The sequence below is a fragment of the Prenolepis imparis genome, unplaced genomic scaffold, assembly GCF_030444845.1.
Source record: "Prenolepis imparis isolate NDT839.2.m4 unplaced genomic scaffold, iyPreImpa1.0 SCAF_13, whole genome shotgun sequence".
In the NCBI taxonomy this organism is placed as follows: Eukaryota; Metazoa; Arthropoda; class Insecta; order Hymenoptera; family Formicidae; genus Prenolepis; species Prenolepis imparis.
The window spans coordinates 313,021-333,612 of NW_028141171.1; the positions used below are offsets into that span (position 1 = coordinate 313,021).

General features: G+C 39.4%; 1 protein-coding gene and 1 pseudogene across 1 annotated transcript; one reads left to right on the plus strand and one right to left on the minus strand.

The window, feature by feature from the left end:
• Positions 1-1,008: 1,008 nt before the first annotated feature.
• LOC145944736 (uncharacterized) lies at positions 1,009-5,039 on the plus strand. The gene is made up of 4 exons (XM_083053292.1): positions 1,009-1,064; positions 1,130-1,514; positions 1,566-4,516; positions 4,583-5,039. The coding sequence occupies exons 1-4, from the start codon at positions 1,009-1,011 to the stop codon at positions 5,037-5,039; spliced, it is 3,849 nt and encodes a 1,282-aa protein (XP_082909418.1).
• Positions 5,040-15,934: 10,895 nt separating this feature from the next.
• Positions 15,935-19,910, minus strand: LOC145944737 (uncharacterized; annotated as a pseudogene).
• Positions 19,911-20,592: the final 682 nt, after the last annotated feature.

Consider the following 20,592-nt stretch of genomic DNA (forward strand, 5'->3'; position numbering starts at 1 on the left):
CGTGTTCTCTCGTGTCAGGCTACTAACTCAACGAGATGATTTCGATGCAGTAGATCGCCATTCTAGATCAACTTCCTTGGATCACGGAGCTTCAACGTCGATGATGCCTCGAAGCGCCTTGCCACGGATAAAAATTCCAATTTTCTCGGGAGATTACCACTCGTGGAGGTCGTTTCACGACCTATTTACATCGATGATAAAAGACAATGTGGATTTGTCTGGAGTGGAGAAAATGCACTACTAAAAGACATGTATTTCTGGTGAGGCTGCTCGATTAGTATGCAATCTTCCTGTCTCAAATGACAACTTTGCAGTTGCATGAACTATATTGGTGTCAAGGTATGAGAATAAGCGTTATCTAATAGCTGCGCAATAGGACAGAATAACCAATTTAAAACCACTAAAAACTAAGTCAGCACAAGGCTTGAGAACGCTCCTGACGACCACATCAGAAGTTATAGGCGCAATACGTGCATTAGGATGTGCCGTACATCATTGGGACCCACTGCTTTTACATCTTTTAGTACGGTTACTAGACACTGAAACTCGAGAGGCATGGGAGATGAAGCTCGGATCTACGTCAGCCTATCCTACGTATGCCCAGGTTGAGGATTTCCTAGTTGGTCGAACAAGGGCTATGGAGAACCTTAACCTACATGCCTCCGGTTCTGGCTCGCACAAAGACCATTCCGTTGGCTTTACAGGTAAATCACGCTCGAAGGTAGCGGCTCACGTCGCTAATCCCATACAGGGTTCCGGTACTACTCCATCCCCGTTGTGCGGAGCTGCTCATTATCTCGCAAGATGTGAGCGTTATCAATCGAAAACAATTCAACAAAGGAGAGACTACATATCAAAGCAACGACGGTGCTTCAACTGCCTCGGACCTCGTGGCAAGTAAATGCAGTTCCAACAAACGTTGTATTAAATGTGGTAAAAAACATCACTCATCGATACACGAAGCGAGCAGCACGATTACGAAACCTTCCGTCGATGCGCAAATAAAGAATGCCGCAGTACAATCCGCAGAACAACCTCAACCTCCTATACAATGACAACAAACGGTATGTGCACACCAAACCGGGAAAACAACTTCAGCTCGGAAACTCACCTTGCTTCCGACATGCAGAGTTTTATTAAGAAAGAAGAACGAAGATCTCCAAATCATACGACTACGGATCGATCAAGGTGCAGAGATGACCTTTATCTCTGAGGATTTAGTACAAAGCGCACAGCTGAAACGATCAGCAGCATCGATACCACTACTCGGAATTGGGGGCACATACGCAGGACGCACTAAAGGAATTGTCTCGTTTCAACTTCACTCCATTCATGATCCAGCTCTCTCTTGCACTATTGAAGCTTACATATTGCCACGACTCACCACCATGTTACCGGCTTACGAAGCTACCTCTCACAATTGGCCACACATTACCAGTCTTCCATTGGCCGATCCCGATTTCGCTTCCCCCGGACAGATCCAGGTCATCATCGGTTCGGATAATTACGGTTCAGTTATTTTGCCGGGTATAATCTGAGGTGAACCGTCGACTCCTATCGTGCAGCAAACCATTTTCGGATGGGTTCTCTCCGGAACGATTTTAACGGATAAGAAGATCTCACCAGCACAAGCTTACCATAGTACCCCGGACCACGATTTACAAGAGCTTATCGCCAAATTTTGGACACAGGAGGAAATCACTTCTCCTATTACTTCTGACTTAAACAAAGATGAAGAAGAGTGCGAAAACCACTTTCTATCCACACACTCCAGAGATGCAACGGGGAGATACATAGTACGCCTCCCATTGAAGAAAGAACCCTCACTCTTAGGAGATTCAAAACCAAGAGCACTTAATTATTTGAACAGGCTAACACACAAATTTTCATCTAATCAAATGTTTCAGCAACTGTACCGTGATTTCATTGATGAATATAAGAATCAGGGTCACTTGGAGTTGGCTGACAATTCTGACAATCAATCTTCTCCTACATACTATCTGCCTCATTTGGGAGTACTTCGAGAAAGCAGCCGTATGACCAAGCTAAGAGTTGTGTTCAATGGTTCCAGCCGCACTAGCAGTGGACTCTCTCTCAATGATATTCTACACGCAGGCAAAAAACTACAAGCAGACATATCTGAAATTCTTCTGTGGAATAGAACACACAGAATCCTCTTTTCTACAGACATGGTAAAGATGTTCAGACAGATTGCGGTACATCAAAACGACTGGGACTTGCAGAGGATATTGTGGCGCGAGCAAGACGAACGACTTGTTGCCTACCGACTCAAAACCGTGACCTATGGACTCAATTGCGCTCCTTTTCTCGCACTACATACCGTCCAGCAGTTGGTGAACGATGAAGGTCATCGATTTCCCAAAGCAATTGTTCCCTTAACCAAAGGAAGATATGTAGACGACATCTTCGGAGGTGCGGATACGGTCACGGAAGCACAGAAAATTGTACGAGAACTTATACTACTCTGCGAGGCCGGCCATTTTCCACTGCAGAAATGGAGCAGCAATTGCCCGGAAGTTTTGCCTGAGACCGCTGAAAAATCATTAACATCTGTTGAAATCGAGCCTACTCATTGTAAGATCCTTGGCCTTGTTTGGAAACCGGACTCCGATACTTTTCACTTTTCAGCAACAACTTTCCAAACTCTCACGCTGACCAAAAGAACAATATCATCTGAGATAGCAAGATTATATGACTCACTGGGATTAATTGCACCTATCCTCATGAAGGCCAAGATAATACTACAAGAACTCTGGCTGGCAAAAGTAGGATGGGACGAACCCCTTCCACCAGATCTGAAACAACGATGGTCGACCTTTAGACAACAGCTGCAACAGCTCGAACAGATATCCATTCCGAGGTGGCTCGGCAACGTCCGCGCTACTTCTCAAGTTCAATTCCACGGTTTCTCCGACGCCTCGCAGTTAGCAATGGCTGCGGTGATATATGTGAGAGTTCCACTCGAAGACGGAAAGTGCTTGACGCGGTTGGTTTGTTCCAAAACCAAGATTGCACCGATTAAGAGACTATCTATTCCCCGTCTCGAACTCACTGCTGCTCTGTTTTTATCACGTCTAATAACAAAAACTATACAAGCACTTGAACTAGCGGACGCAACTGTGACTTGTTGGACTGATTCTTCCGTCACACTCACTTGGATCACCTCTCATCCAGCTCGCTGGAAAGACTTTGTCCACAACAGGGTATCCGCTATACATGATTTTCTGCCGAGTACGACGTGGCGATTTGTACCCGGTGAGGAGAACCCAGCAGATTGTGCATCCCGAGGCTTAACACCAGAACAACTGACTCGACATGAATTGTGGTGGAAAGGTCCCAGCTGGTTATCAGACTCACAAGCGTCCTGGCCTTCACTTGCACTTAGACCTACACGGGACGTCGACTTGGAAGAACGACCGGGAAAAGTCATGGTTGCAGTCACTCGACCAACTCCCTACTGGGAATTACTAGACAGATACTCTTCATTCACCAAATTATTGCGAATTACCTTTCTTTGCGGCAGGTTCATTTCCTGCCTTCGCAGGACCCCGCAATCGTCGCCTACAAAACACCCGCTGACGCCCATGGAACTTGAGCAGAGTCGCAAGTATTGGATTCGAGTGGTGCAACAGGCATGGTTTGCTCATGAGATTGGAATCATATCGAAGAATGAACATTTGCCGAAATCTAATCCCTTGATACGGCTAATTCCATTCCTGGATCAAGAGGGTCTACTTCGAGTTGGAGGGCGACTTCATAATGCACAAATCGATTCGGAATCCAAGCATCCGTATATTTTGCCAAGAAAATCGCCACTTAGCAGACTGATTATTGCTGACGCGCACAAGAAAATGCTTCATGGCGGTACCCAGGTTACTTTAACCTTTATCAGAAGAAATTACTGGATCATCGGTGGAAGGGCGCCCATAAGGTCTTACATTCTGAGATGTGCACGATGCGCTCGGTTTCGAGCAGCCCGAGCTCAACAACTTATGGGTCAGCTGCCAAAAACGCGAGTGGTTCCAACCCGCCCCTTCTACAACACTGGTCTTGATTATGCCGGGCCCGTAACTTTGAAGACTTGGAGAGGGCGGGCGGCACGAACCTATAAAGGCTATCTAGCAATATTCATATGCATGGCGACTTCGGTCATCCACATCGAGGTAGTCACGGAATACACCACTGAGACCTTCATTGCTGCTTACAAACGATTTACGAGCAGAAGAGGAATATGTGCCTCTTTACAAAGTGATTGTGGAGCGAATTTTGTTGGAGCCGATGCGGAGCTACGGCGTTTGTTTGATTCTTCCTCCAAGGAACTACATCATCTTGCATCCTTACTTGCCAATGACAACACGATATGGAACTTTAACCCTCCTTCTGCCCCCCACTTCGGAGGAAAGTGGGAAGCAGCTGTAAAGTCCACCAAGCACCACATGCGTCGGGTGCTGAAGGATACCGTGTTGACATACGAAGAGATGACAACTGTCATGGCGTAAATAGAAGCGGTTTTAAACTCCAGACCGCTGTGCCCACTGTCAGATGACGCATCTGATTACAGCGCCTTAACTCCAGGGCACTTTTTAATAGGTGAAGCGCCTACTACATTACCCGAACCTGACCTAACAACGGAGAATACCTCGAGACTATCAAGATGGCAGGTGCTCAGACAAAAGGTAGACCATTTCTGGTCCAGGTGGTCACAAGAGTGCCTACAACGTTATCATTCAATCTCCAAGTGGCATCACCCCTCCAATGAGATCAAGGAGGGATCATTGGTACTAATTACCGATGAGCGTTATCCGCCAGGGAAATGGCCTCTCGCACGTGTGACACATCTACACCCAGGGCCAGATGGACTGATGAGAGTGGTCACCGTAAAGACAGCGACTTCCGAATACAAGCGGTCCATAGCAAAATTGTGCGTACTGCCTACAGATCCGGACGCTGTTTCTTCGACAGAACAGATGTCGAAGGCGGGCGGAAATGTTGAGGAAACGTTCTGCAATACCGACTAGAGTGAGGGTAGGGAGCGCTCGTGAGTACGAGGCAGCGCGAGAGGGTTCGAGGGCGCACGCGTAACGCCGACGGGGGCCTTCGCGCTTCCTCACTTCCTTCTTGGACGAGAGGCCTCGCGTTCTTCTTTTTCCGTAGCACGGTAGTTTTCCATTCCATTGTTAGTAGCTTTCTAAAGCGACCTTGTCTAATTGGTGACAAAAGTGAGGAGATCTTTATCTTCAACTCGGCCTTCCCGACAAGGCCAGCCGAAAGGTGGTAGAGATTCGACTAAATCTCTGAGAGTATCGCAGCTTCACTCTCTCTTAGCCGAAAGGTGGCAGAGTCCTTTGTTCGACTCTTTCCTACAACCTGCCGAAGACCCCTAAAATTAGGGCGAGGTGTACGAGTCAGTAGACTCCTTACATGTGACTTCGAGGTAAAGAGTCTCAATTCGACTCTCTTTTCTTATTAGATTTTGTGCAGTGAACCCTCTCCCCTCTCTGAAGGGAGAGATTAGAGAAAGAATTATTCTTATTTCTCTGTGATTCATGCTTTAATGATAACTAATACTGTTTATTTTCAGCTATTATGACTCTGTCATAACATTATATCTATTTAAGTTGAATGCGAATACTGTTTACATTTTATTTTACAAGAGTCTTATTAATAGTTAAAAGAAGAGAGACATACCAAATTAATTGTGAAATTATAGCCTTTTAATATTTGTCTCGCATAAGATTATGATAATGTATTGTTAACTACTCAACTACGTCATGTGAAGCTTCAATTTATTCTCTTATTACTTCCTAAAGTTTTATTTCACTCTCTCGCTAAACAGTATATATAAGTATGTTCAGCTGCATTATTGTGTCGATAACAAGTTAATATTATATTTTTCATTTTTATTTTGTTGAAATGAGAGCAACATGCTAATCCTTTATCATTGCTTGATACAAAAAGATTTTTGTTTACTTATCAACTTGTCGTCTCAATATATATGTGAATATGTTGTCACGTCAAATAAGAGACTTACTAATAAATCTATGTTTATATTCCACTTTATTTTCAGCAGTTATTTTCAATAGTTTCCTTGACATAATATCCTGGACAAAACCAGAGAAAGTATAACGAGTCCTTACAGCGTGAAACCAAAATAGTGAATTATCATACAGTCTCTAATACTATATCTACTTTATTCTGAATATTATTTCGCTTTAACGTGCTTCCGACCGACATACGTGTTTGTGTTGTTTTTCATACTATTTACATAAGATTCGATGACCCAGATACACATACACACACGCACAAGTTATTAACACAGCGACTCGCCTCTCTCACCTTGTGCTGGTGTTCTACCAAATATATGATTGTCTGTCGATCGAAGCTATTATTATCCTTCTTCTTCGAATTCAGTCAGTCACAGTTGATCATTCGCTCTGTACACTCTTTCGTAACAATAAAGACTCTGTGAAAAGCCATATAATCAATCAATCTTTTCTCTCGAAAATATCGATGTCATCAGCGACCATCAGTCTCGCGGTTTATAATTCTAGTGATTAACTTAACATAATTCACGAAACAGTTCAAACAATATATTTTATTAATTCAAATTAGATATAGCTAAATCTTTTTTTTTTTTTTTTTAATTGTACGCAATTAAACGAAATGAATTATACTTCCATAAACTTACCATAGAAAACAAATATTTTCTTGTACTAGCTGTCACATTAAATTGCACAGTAATTTGTAAATATACTCTGTATTACTTCTTTTCTTCTTAAATACTTCTTTTCTTTTTAAAATCATGTGATGAGGATTCGATAACAAAAATATGCTTCATAGAAACGCATCCGTTCTCATTCAACCAATGACATATATATATATATATATATATATATATGTATATAAATGTAATAAAAATAAAGTCTGTGTGTATATATAGGATGTTTCAAGAGAAATGGTCAGCATTCTAGGACATATGATATTGTATACATCATTTTAAACAAAAAAGTTTATATAAACATGTGTCCAATTCTGGATAGTTATAAAGATACAGCATGTTTAATCATAGAATACGGTCTAATAATAAATGTATTCTTAAAATTAAACACTCTGTATCTTTATAACGGTCTAGAAAGGCCACATGTTTATATAAATATTTTTATTTAAAATGATGTGTACACAATTATTTCCTAGAATGCTAACTATTTCTCCTGAAACACTGTGTGTGTGTGTGTGTGTGTGTGTGTGTGTGTGTGTGTGTGTGTGTGTGTGTGTGTGTGTGTGTGTAATATCATCTATAATATCTTTCTGAATAATGAATAATATACATATATTAAAGATATATGAGATCATGCATTTCTGATATATCTCGGATATTTACTTTAATTTAAATGCGGGTTATTTAATGTCATAAAATACACGCGCGCACGCACACACACACACACACACACACAAAGTATTTTATGACATTTAATAGTCTATTTGGATTAAAATAAATATCAGAAATATATATATATATATATATCAGAAATACATGATTTTATATATTCTTAATGTATATTACTCGTTATTGAAAAATGTTAACATTATTACATTGACATTATTAATACTGTTGTGTGCCTCGAACAAGGCACTGGGGTTGCGCCGAATTAAGGATGAGGATCCTCGGGTCGACCGGGACGTCGTAGGAAGATAGGAGGATTATTCTCTTCTTTTGATTAAATCGACTCTTATTTCTGATTAAATTTGGTTTCACTTTATTTCTCGACCTTTCTTTAAATATATATATATATATATATATTCGCGTAACATTCGATATTTGGCTAACGAGCGTTTATTAGTAATTCTCTTAATGATTCAGATTTTTTATTAGTGAGTCTCGTCCTGATGTTCCGGATTCTTATTAGCGACCACGTCTTGATGTTTAGAAATTGTATTCGAGACTCCGTCTTGATGTTTAGGAGTTTTATTCGAGACTCCGTCTTGATGTTTAGGAGTTTTATTCGAGACTGCCTTCGCGGGCGGGCTCTCCGTCTTATATCTTCTTTTGTTCTTTGATTTTCAACGGGCGAGGCCCTTGGAAACAAGTCCCTGATTGGTTAACAAAACTCACGCGTTTTTGGTCTAATTGCAAGCGAAGCAGGTCGAAGTCCCTGGTCTTCGCTTGCATCTCGCGGTTTCCGGTGCTTCGCGCGTGTCTCGCTGCGTTAGCGTTTTCACGCGACGAGCGTTTGTCGAGAGCGCTCTTTTATAAGCAAAAATGTTTTACAGTATTCTATAAAGATATTCAGTAAATTCTAATTTCTAATAACTACTGGTTATAGTTCGGGCTATAACATTCCTCCCCCGTAAAAAAAAGAAAAACGGAGGTACGAAGTTTTTCGCTTTCTTATCTTATTTTTGTTAAGATTATTTCTAATGCTACGTACAGTTATAATTCCCGTTTACAATGTAGTTTTATAATCGTTTCTTATTTCTAAAATTTAGTACTTTGGCTTCTTCTTAATATTGATCTTGGTATGCCAAAGTCATCGACTATCCTAACTGATGGTCGTCTTTTGTTTTTATTTCTTTGTCGTATTATTATCCAAAATACTATAATGGTTATTATAATTAATATTATTATTATTCCGCTAGATGTCATCGGATAGATAAATTGTTTCGTTGCGTAGAAGTTTTGTTCGTTGTTTTGTAAGTCGTTATCTATATCTGTTAATTTGGCTTTGAGGTTTGTTAATTCTAAACGATGTTGTGAGATATTTTCTAGCGTGTCTTCGTTATGTCTTGTTATATTTCCGTCTCCTGGAATTGTTATATTGATACTAGGTAGAAAGGTTTCTAGAACGGTTTCGTATGTTTTTTCTTCTGTTTCTATTATTGTGTCTGGTGTTATCAGTTTACAATTTCCGTTTAGCGTAATTTCGCCGGTATTTCTTATTATTTTATTTTCGAGCTGACCGTCACATTGTATGGTTATCGTTTGTTCGGCGTCCGTCGAGTATAACCAGGTGTGCTCTTAGTGTAATGCTATCCATAACATGTGGGTTGAGACATAGTGTCTTACATTACATTTGCTCTGATAATGTTGTCGCTGCGTATACATTTGAATTTCGCATGGTGCGTCTAAATCTATGCGGTGTATAGGTGAATTGCGTTTACATACATATTGTGTATTAATTTTATTACAATTTCGCAATTCGCTTTCCGTCATTGTCGCATATGTTAATTTTTCTTTATCTATAACAATTATTTGATTATCTATTTTGATATAATTGTATACATTATTATAGGATGGTGTGGGGAATTTTATTACTTTTACAATATCATAGGTCGGTTGCGCAATTAAAGGGAAACGCAAAATAGTATATATTGTTGTCGGATCACAGTAAGTATATAACAGTAAGTATTAGTTTTCTATAAATAGCTTTAGTCTATTCGTATGCATGCGCACTGCTTTTCTTCCTTTTTTAATTGTGTAGTTTACGTCGGAATTCTTTTCGGTTATTACGTAAGGTCCTGCCCATAGTGCATCTAATTTTTTCGATCGTCCCCGTCGAAGCGTCTCGTCGTATACTAGTACTTTGTCGCCTATCTTAAATTTTGTTTCTTTCGCGGATTTATCGTAGTATCCTTTGGCTTTTATTTTGTCTTCTTTAATATTCTCTTTCGCGAGTTGATTTGACGCCCGTATTCTTTCTTTTAATTCTTGCGAGTAGTCGTCGTAACTATACGTTAGTTTGGGCGGTCTCGCTAGAGCTGTCGGTAGGTCCGCTTGATGCCCGTATACTAATTCGAAAGGTGTATGCCCCGTAGCCGTGTGTGGGGTCGTGTTATACGTAAACATTGCGTAGGGAATCCACTCGTCCCAGTCTGTTTGGTCGGCATTTATATAGTGTCTTAAATATTCGGCTAACGTACGGTGTGAACGCTCTAATGCTCCGTTGCTTTCGGGGTGATAAGCTGTTGTCTGAATTTTATCGATTTTAAGTAATTTGCACGTATTCTTAAATATTTCACTTACAAAATTTGTTCCTTGGTCGGTTAGAATTTTTTCGGGAATTCTGTATTCGAAGATTATTTTCGTGGCGAATTCTTTCGCGATCGTGTTAGCTTCTTGGTTTGCGATCGGTATCGCTTTGCTAAATTTTGTTAAATTATCTTGGAAAGTTAGTAAATATTTATTTCCGTTATTAGTAATTGTTAACGGTCCGACTATATCTAACGCGCATTTTTCGAATGGTTTACTCGGTGTGTCCGTAATAATGAGGGGTGCTTTTACTCGTCGCGATAATTTATTTTTCTGGCAGGATTCGCATTTCGAGATATATTTTTCGACGTCTCTTGTTAATCCTGGCCAGTTATGTTTTAATCGAATTCTTTTTATTGTGCGTTCGATTCCTTGATGTCCTCCTGTGGGTGCATCATGATATTCGTAGAGTATTTGTTGTTTCTCCTCTTCGGTATATACTCTAGCGTTATCGGCGAGTTTTTCTTCTCTCTCTTCTTCCTCTTCTTCTACTTTGAAGATTTCTCTCTTTCTTTTCTCGCTTGCATCTCGAGTTACGTGTCGACTTAGCGCGTCGGCATTCGCGTTTGCTCGTCCGGCCTTGTGAATTATCTCGTAATCGTATTCTTCTAATTTTAATCTCCAGCGGATGAGTCTTGATCCGGGGTCCGTGACGTTAAATAGCCAAATTAGAGGTTTATGGTCGGTTATTATTTTAAATTTTGTTCCATAGACATATGGTCGAAAATGTTTAACTGCCCATACGATTGCTAACAATTCTTTTTCGGTCGTATTATAATTTTGCCCTGCCCGAGATAATACTCGGCTGGCGTAAGCGATAGGTCGGTCATTGCCTACCGGTCCCTGTGACAGCACGGCTCCGATTGCGTAGTCGGAGGCATCGGTGGTCACGTTGAATTCTTCGATGAAGTCCGGATATTTTAACACTGGCGCGGTCATTAATTTTTCTTTTAGGGTGTCGAACGCGATTTGTTGTTCGTTTCCCCATACAAAAACTTCCGTCTTTTTTGTTAGTTTTGTTAACGGTTTCGCGATTCGCGAGAAATCTTCAATGAATTTGCGATAGTAGCCCGCTAGTCCGATAAACGATTGTATGTCTTTTATTTTTTGTGGCGTCGGAAAATTTTTTACCGCGTCTAGTTTCGACGGATCGGGTAATATGCCGTTCTCGGAAATAATATGCCCTAAGTATATTACTTCTTTACGTAAAAATTCGCACTTTTCCGGTTGCAATTTTAAATTATGTTTTCGTAATCTCTGTAGTACTTCCACGAGTCTTTTGTTATGATCCTCTAAACTGGATCCGTATATTACGATGTCGTCGAAATAAACGAGACATCTGAGCCCTTGTATCCCTGTTAGTACCGAATTCATTAATCGTTGGAAGGTCGCAGGCGCGTTTTTTAATCCAAACGGCATTCGGTTGAACTCGTAGTGTCCATAGGGGGTTGAAAAGGCGGTTTTGTTTTTATCGCGCTCAGCCATCGGTATCTGGTGATATCCTGATGCTAGATCAAGCGTCGTAAAATATTTGGCGTTCCCTAACTGGTCCAATATATCGGTAATATTAGGCAGGGGAAATGAGTCGCCTATAGTTAAATCGTTAACTTTTCGGAAGTCTACTACTACCCTGAGTCTTTGTTTTCCTGACGCATCGGCTTTTTTCGGCACTACTAATAATGGAGCATTCCATTGACTCATGCTTGTTCTAATAATTTGGTCTTTTAGCATTCCTTGCACTTGCTTATTTACTTCTGCTTTATGCTTCTCGGGAAGGCGGTATGGTCTTACGTTGACGGGCGAGGTGTCGGCGCGCGTGTTTATCTCGTGCTTTATCGTCGCGGTGCATGTCAGTGGTTCTTCATTTAAATGAAATATATCGCTATATTCTTCGCATATCCGTTGTACTGAGCGTTTTTCTTCGACGTTTAGATGATCCGTGCGTAATAATTGTCAGATTCGTTCGTCGCGCGTTGACGAGTTATGAGTGTCGCCCGTGTGTATCGTGTATACTTTGTGTGCGTTATCTTCACATATGTCTTCTACGGTTACGAGCGGCGTACTAATCTCTACGGTCTCGTCGGTCGTATTAATTATACTGACGGGGCACACAAAATTTTTTGGTTCTACCAGGCATCGTCCGATATATATTCCCGGTGCTGTTTCTTCGGCCTTTATCACGCCTATCTTATTACGATTCGTTGCCGCTTGTATTATCGTTTTGCTACGCGGTTTTAATTGAATTTTATTGTACGGTCGTAATTTTAATACGGCGTTTCCTATTTGAATCTCCTGTTTTTTGTAATCGCACGTGACTTGTTGCTTTTGTAGAAAATCGATTCCTATGATCCCTTCGTATTCCATTGGGAAGTCGTCCTTTACGACATAAATCGCGTGTTTGATTTTTCGGCTGCCTAGATCGATAGTCGCGTAGAATTTTCCTATTGTTCGCGCTTTATGCCCGGTTATGCCGATCAAAGTAATTTTGTCGTTGTATATCTCGGTTTCACCTTTCAGGTGTTTAACTTTTATTAAAGAGACAGTAGCTCCAGAATCGTAGAGCATGTTAATCTTGCCGTTCTTTACTTCGCGTATAGGTAGAGTTATTAAATTCAGGCTCGCTGCTCCACGAGGCGTCTGTCGCACGTGAGTCACCTGATATTCTATCGCGCGTGTCTTTTTATTCTTTTCTTCTTGCCGTTTTTCTTCGTCACTGCTATACTCGGATTCGGTATCTCTTTTTCGCGATTGTGGTTTCTTACGGTTTTCAATTTTATTTATGCTTCGCGATTTTTTATTATCGGTTCCCTTATCGTGGTCCGGTGTATTTGTTTTCGGCCTTCCATTTAGAGTCCAACACTCGTCGCGATTATGTCCGCGTTTTTTGCAATAATTGCAGAATTTTTCTACGGTATTTGCGCGAGGGGGCTTGTCCGGTTTTGGGAGCGCGTATTTACTGCTGCGGCAATCGCGTCCGTAATGTCCCGATTTTCCGCATTTATAACATTGCGTGGTTTTATGTTGACCTTGTCGCGGTTGTTGCCCAGTTTTGCTTTGCGATGCATTTGTCATTCGCGATGCGTTAGATCCTATTAACTTTTCTTCTGCGGTTGCGCCCGTTATCGCTTCTTGGAGTGTTGTGTATCGTTGTGATCGCACGAGTATTTTCAATTCGTTACGTAACCCGAATTGGAAATTGAGTAATGCTTGGCTTTGTATGGTTTCTAAAATAGCACGCTTATATGTGCTCGAACGCTTTTCTCCCTCAATCATTGAGCCATATAATTTCCTGGCAAGTTTGTCGACGCGTTGTCCGAAACTCTGTGCCGGTTCGTTAAAGTTTTGCTTGAGCGAATTGAACTCGATTTGTAAATGCGGTGTACTCCGCTTACTTTGATAAGAATTTTCTAGTTGGTCTTTCAATTCTTCGAACGTTTGAATGTCTCGTGTCTCGAAATCTTGCATGGCTTTTCCCCGTAATTTAGTAAATAATATTCCTTGAATTAACGCTTCCTCGTCATCGGGGTGAATATTTTTATTGCGTACGTACAGGAGTTTAAAAATTCTTGTAATCGGGTTCGCGTTGTGCCGTCGAACTCCGGTATCATTATTCGCGCCTCCTTTAGTGACATGTACCGTTGTGAGGCATTCCGCCGATTTCGGATGTCACGCTCGGTTCGTCCGTAAGCCATACGAGGCTCGTGCTCTTCGTCCGAATCTCGATCATAAGCGCGTTCGCGGGATCTAATCTGCCTATTGTCTAAGCGCCTATCCGCTCCCTGTTCGCGTGCGTAGATTCCGTCGATCTCCTGCGTCTCGATTTCGAGGGTAGTCGCGGTGATCACGTTGATTATTTCTGTCTCGCTCGGGAGTGAGTTCGCGTAGATCTTGCCGACTGTCGCATCTCTCTTCCCGGAGGACATCACGGAGATGTCGATTATCGCGGTGCCTATTTGCATCCCGTTTGCGTGCGCATTCGCGGGAGCTTTGACGACTGTCGTCTGATCTCTCTCCGCGTGACCTCCAATCGTACATTTTATTTATTTCTGTCCGCATTTCGATTCGTAAATCTCGTAGGCCTTGTAATACGTCGCGCATCAAAGGATTTTCCTCGTTTGCGTTGTTTTCGACGGGTGTCCTATGTTCGGCGGGTGTCCTGTGTACGTCGACTTCTACGCGATGTACGTTTCCGCGCTCTATAGTTTCGCGTAGGCGACCAATTTCGCGGTCCACAGCACCCACGGATACGTCCGCTGCACCATTTGGTGGAGTGTGCATTACCGACATGTTATCTTCGTTAGAGTCAAAATCGCTACTATCGTACGTAGTTGACCATCCGCTTTTCTGTGACGCGTTGCTAGGGATTTTGCTTGCGCGTATTTTAATTTCTTTTATATTTTCGTTATTACCGTCTGTTCGCGTCTTTAGTATACTTTCGTCAAAGCTATCGAAGGGGAACTCGCGCTTAACAATGACGTTCGCGGGTAATTCGTTTTCGCTTTCGCTTGAATATTCGTTCTCTAATTTTCTACGAACTCGCTCGAGTCTTTCTACAGTTAAGGGTAACGCTTGAATCGCTCGTTTGGCTGAGTCGCTATGTAGCCAAGATTTGTTCGCTATCGGTTTCGGGGATGTCTTGTTCCCTTCCGACATTCACGCAGAAATATTATAAGGATCGGACTTACAGTATTACGGTTCGCATCGTTACGCTCTTTATCGCTCGGTACAGCTTGGCTGCTGCTACTGCAACTCGATCGCTCGTGGGCTGATAACGGCTGGCGGTTCGGTGCTCGTGCTTGACACGGCAGGTCGTCGCTCCGTGATGACGCGTTGTCCGTGAGATTGTCGCAGGTCGGCGTTGTCCTTGGGACGTTGGCGATCCTACTCGATTCTCAGCTGCTTGCTTATCGCTCTTCGTACTGCTTGCGTTGTCCGTCCTTCACTTTCACTGCACTGTGACTTCTGCTTATTTCCGTCAGCTGTTTTTCTAACTGACGTGCCTGCTTTCACACGTTGTGTATGTGTGTATTGCGGGTCTTATTTTTTAGTATGCTGCTTTCTGTGTTGTCCGTCGATTATTTCGACGTGCCTGATTTTTCTAATACTTTTGTATTGTTTTCAGGTCTTCAGGTTCCTGCTGGTCCTGGCGGTCCGTCGGCGCAATCCCACCGCTGTCACCAATTTTGTTGTGTGCCTCGAACAAGGCACTGGGGTTGCGCCGAATTAAGGATGAGGATCCTCGGGTCGACCGGGACGTCGTAGGAAGATAGGAGGATTATTCTCTTCTTTTGATTAAATCGACTCTTATTTCTGATTAAATTTGGTTTCACTTTATTTCTCGACCTTTCTTTAAATATATATATATATATATATATATATATATTCGCGTAACATTCGATGTTTGGCTAACGAGCGTTTATTAGTAATTCTCTTAATGATTCAGATTTTTTATTAGTGAGTCTCGTCCTGATGTTCCGGATTCTTATTAGCGACCACGTCTTGATGTTTAGAAATTGTATTCGAGACTCCGTCTTGATGTTTAGGAGTTTTATTCGAGACTCCGTCTTGATGTTTAGGAGTTTTATTCGAGACTGCCTTCGCGGGCGGGCTCTCCGTCTTATATCTTCTTTTGTTCTTTGATTTTCAACGGGCGAGGCCCTTGGAAACAAGTCCCTGATTGGTTAACAATACTCACGCGTTTTTGGTCTAATTGCAAGCGAAGCAGGTCGAAATCCCTGGTCTTCGCTTGCATCTCGCGGTTTCCGGTGCTTCGCGCGTGTCTCGCTGCGTTAGCGTTTTCACGCGACGAGCGTTTGTCGAGAGCGCTCTTTTATAAGCAAAAATGTTTTACAGTATTCTATAAAGATATTCAGTAAATTCTAATTTCTAATAACTACTGGTTATAGTTCGGGCTATAACAATACCAATAATTGCTTCAGATAATTTTGATTTTCTTAGGGATAACTTTTTGTTTTGTCCTGTCCACGTATATGCTTGCGCAACTTCGTAGCCAATAGTTAGCGACATTATATTTCTAACATTTTTTGCTACGGTTTCTCCTCCTAATTGTGACATTTTTTGAATCTATAACAAATAATATATTTTATATGTTATAATACATATATTATTATTTGATAGCTTTAATTAAATTACTATATTATTATATTATAAATTGACTAAATTAATATTAGTTAATAAAAACATTATTTGAAAATAATATTATATGAAATTAGTTTATTTTAATTACACTCAATTATTAAATTAAATATAAAATTGTTTATAATAGATAGAGCGAGTTTCGAATCTTAATGTTTCATTTACAACAATTATTCGTGTAAATAATTTGGAAATAACAAGATACTTACAAATTGTCGACGAAAGTTAGCATCCTCCAATTTTTTATTAAAAGCATCTATTTGCTCTACGGTGGTGAGGGGAAAATTCGGTAATAGAGACAAATCGACTTCCTGTACTTTATTATTTTGTCCATCTTTATCATTTTCTAGTAAATAAATCATTCGGTTCAGTTTACGTTCAAATGTTGCAAATTTTGTAAAAGTTCCTCGCCGAAATTTTTCTAAACAAAAACAAGAAACATTAAAATAAGCAATTAAAATAACTCAATTAAACTATTACAATTATGTTATTCATATATATATGTATATACAGGGTGTTAAAAAAGTGGCGGATACGCTGTATAGGGGTGAATTCCTGAGGTTATTTGGAGACGATTTTTCCTCAGTGAAAATGTCGAGGCACCAATAATTTTCGAGTTATAAGTAATTGAAAATAAAGGGCTTTTCGTAAACTAAGTATTGTGGAATTAAAATATTAACAAAACTACATTCTTCAATTAATTTCAAGTCGACTTTAATTTAATAGAATTTTAATTTAAGGCTTAGTTACCAAGATATATGATGGCAAAAATTGGGAGCTTGCAAAAAATGATGACTTCTCTCGACATTTTCGTTGAGGAAAAATCGTCTCCAAATAACCTCAGGAATTCACCCCTATACAGCGTATCCGCCACTTTTTTAACACCCGATATATATAATAATCGTTTTTGTTCTGCATTAAATGTATTATGTATTTTTTATTAGTAAAACAAAATTTACCACAACAAGATATGTGCTCCAAATGTTCAAACTGTTCCAAATTTTCATTTCTTCTATTATTTATATTTTCTAATAAGTTTGATCCATGTGCGCGATGCATTTCGTGCGTCGAATTGCTTGTGACAGATTTCACATCTGATAATATTGCTGACTGAGCTGTTGAACTTTCTATATAGAAAATATATATTGTTTCCATTGTTATTAACTTATATTTACAATTAGAATTGTATTAAATAAATGTAACAAAAATAACAGTTTTAAGCATACTGTGTGATGTTACTAAAGCTAATTTTTCCTTTTTTTAGTTCCACATTTTTAATTGCTTTCGACATTTTTACAAAGAGATATGAACAATATAAGTATTATTATTTGAATTCATAAATGTGTAATAATAATATGGTTAAAACTGTCATTTTTCTCATATTTGACGTAATAAAAATGTAGTAAAAATGCAAACACTTGAAATATAAAAACTTTACTAATTTTTTATATTGTTTTTACAAAAATGCAAAAATCAATAACAAACTATGGTCATAAGAAGCAAAAATAAATAAAAAATACTTCAAAATGTATATTTTAAATCATTATTATGTTAATTCAAATTTTGTGGTAAATGTGAATATATTTACATTTTTAATAATTCATGTATCAATATATAAATTATTCACATTTATCATAAAATTTGTATTACATAAAAATGATTTAAAATGTATCATTTGAAGTTTTTTCATTTTTGTGAAAAACAATATAAAAAATTATTAAAGTTTTTATATTTCAAATATTTGCATTTTTACTTACTAAAAGTAAAAAATATGTCTACATTTATTTTTATATAGCTTTTTAATAAAAAAATAACAATTAGTGTAATACCTGTGTTTTTGGAGCTCTGCGTTCCTTCATCTTCATCAGAATTTTTGTCAGAAAAATCTGAATCTGTATCTTCCAGTGCATTGAAATCATCTTCGGAGGTTTTGTCGAAATTCTTTGAAGCCCGGTCGTTTGATTTTGTGGCTGCACATGTTATGATATATGTATAAATAGTATTTCATATATATATATATATATATATATATATATGTATATACATATAATATTCTTATACATATAGATAGATATACACTTAGCCAACAAACAGCGAATGCGAACATTCGGACATTCGCGTTCGTGTTCATATTAGGTTGTTAATATTGTCTTTCTTTGGTTGCACTGAAAATGATAATGTTAATAACGAAACATTATCATGTTCAGTGCAATCGAAAAAAACTAACAATCGATACAAACACAAACGCGAATGTCCGAACGTTTGCATTCGTTGTTTGTTCGGCGTTTGTTCGCTAAATGTGTACCCACATAAATTAAAACAGAATATCTGTTATTTATGTTATTTATTTTGTTATTTATTTTTTATTATATGTTATTTATCTCTTATTTATATGTCGTATTTACGTGAAAGCAGCCCGTATATACATAAATGACAAACCTGGCTTAGTAATCGTTAATAAATTACTATTTGTCTGGCTTGCTTCAGATACACATTCATTTAAAATATAATTCGAGGGCATTGTAACTTTCTTCGTAGTTTTCTTCTTTTTTGATTCATCTAAAAATTTCCAAAATTGTTATTTTTTATTGTAAATATACAAACTTTCTAATAGAAATTTGTGTCCTAAATATTTCTGATAGAAATTTATCTTATATAAATACCTTCACTTGATGTATCACCATAAAATTTCCGTTTTTTAATAAACCTCTTCTTCGATAAAGCATCTTCTGTTTGTTGCGCTTGTAAATTAATGTTATCGTCCGTTGCAGACATTTCACCTACTGCTTTTTCAACAGCTCGTGCATTTTGGTACGTTTCTATAACATGTTTACATATATACGAATAAATATATGAATTCTATTTCATATTAATATAAGATATATAATACATATGTAAAACAAACCATAAGGACCAAAGCTCTTATGAAAAGTAAATTCATCCCAATCATCACATGGCGACGACTGTTTGATGCAAGTTTGCGAGCAGTTTACTTTTCTTTGGCATTTTAAATGTGGATAGTGTTGTGCCGCCGTACGGCACTGGGGTTGCGCCGAGTGAAAAGGATGAGAATCCTCGGGTCGCACAGGATGTCGTAGGAGCCAAGGATATTGATAATTAGAAATATACTCCTTTTATTTCAGTTAAATTGAGTTTTCACTTTATTTTCGCCCTTCTCTCGATTTAGAGGTATTCTTGCAGTAGTCGGTTGTTAGTTATTAACCGTTTCTTATTAACGCTGTTTAATGATTCGGTCTTTTATTAGCGATTTGCGTTACTTCTGATTTGAACCTTAATTTACGACTCCTCTCGCGGGCCGACTCTCGGTCTTTTATATTCTTTGTTTCTTGGATTTCTTTCGGGAAAGGCCCTTGGAAACAGGTCTCTGATTTGGTTAGTAATATTCACGCGTTTTTGTTCTAACTGCAAGCGAAGCAAATTGAAGTCGCAGGTCTTCGCTTGCATCTCGCGGTTTCCGGTGCTTCGCGCGTGTCTCGCTGCGTTAGCGTTTTCGCGCGACGAACATTTGTCTAGAGCGCTCTTTTATAAGCAAAAATGTTTTACAGTATTCTATAAAGATATTCAGTAAATTCTAATTTCTAATAACTGCTGGTTATAGTTCGGGCTATAACAATAGTTTAAAATTTATCCATTTCTTTGGTATCGTTATACAGTACATATCGTACAGCACCACGTAAAACGTCATTCTGAAAAATTATATACAGGGTGTCCCAGAACTGGCGAAGAAGCTTTTAATGACAGATTCTTCATGAAATTCTAAGTCGAAAAGTTCTTTACAAAAATGTGATCCAATGAATAGAATTTGAATGGTGAGGCATTGAAGTTGACGTATGGGAGCGCATGAAATTCGCGCGGTCAGGAGCGTAACGGCCAAGCTCGGCACGGGTACAACTTATAACTCGTGTATCGCGCCGATGCGTGTTTATCGTTACTCTATAATATTCTGTTATTAGATTAGATTAGATTAGAAACGTTTATTGCTGCCCCACTTGAGGATTACAAGGCGCTTTTTTCCTTAAGGAGCGGTCCCAAACCTTTACACACTCTTTGCTTCCACTTATAATCTATCCTTAACCTATGACTTAGCCTATAAAATACAGAAAACAAAACGCCACGCAACTCCGCCTTACTCTCGCCCTATCTCTTCGCACCATTTACCTCTCTTTCATCTCTCTCTTTACGCTCTAACTACCCCTACACACACACTCTCACCCTCCCTCTCCTATCTTACGCAATCTTATTACTAGCTTAATCTAATGTGGGACCTCCGCTTCCGGCTACTTCCGCCTTTCCTCCTCCACTTTCTCTCTCTCTCTCTCTCTCTCTCTCTCTCCCTCTCTCTCTCTCTCTCTCTCTCTCACTCTCTC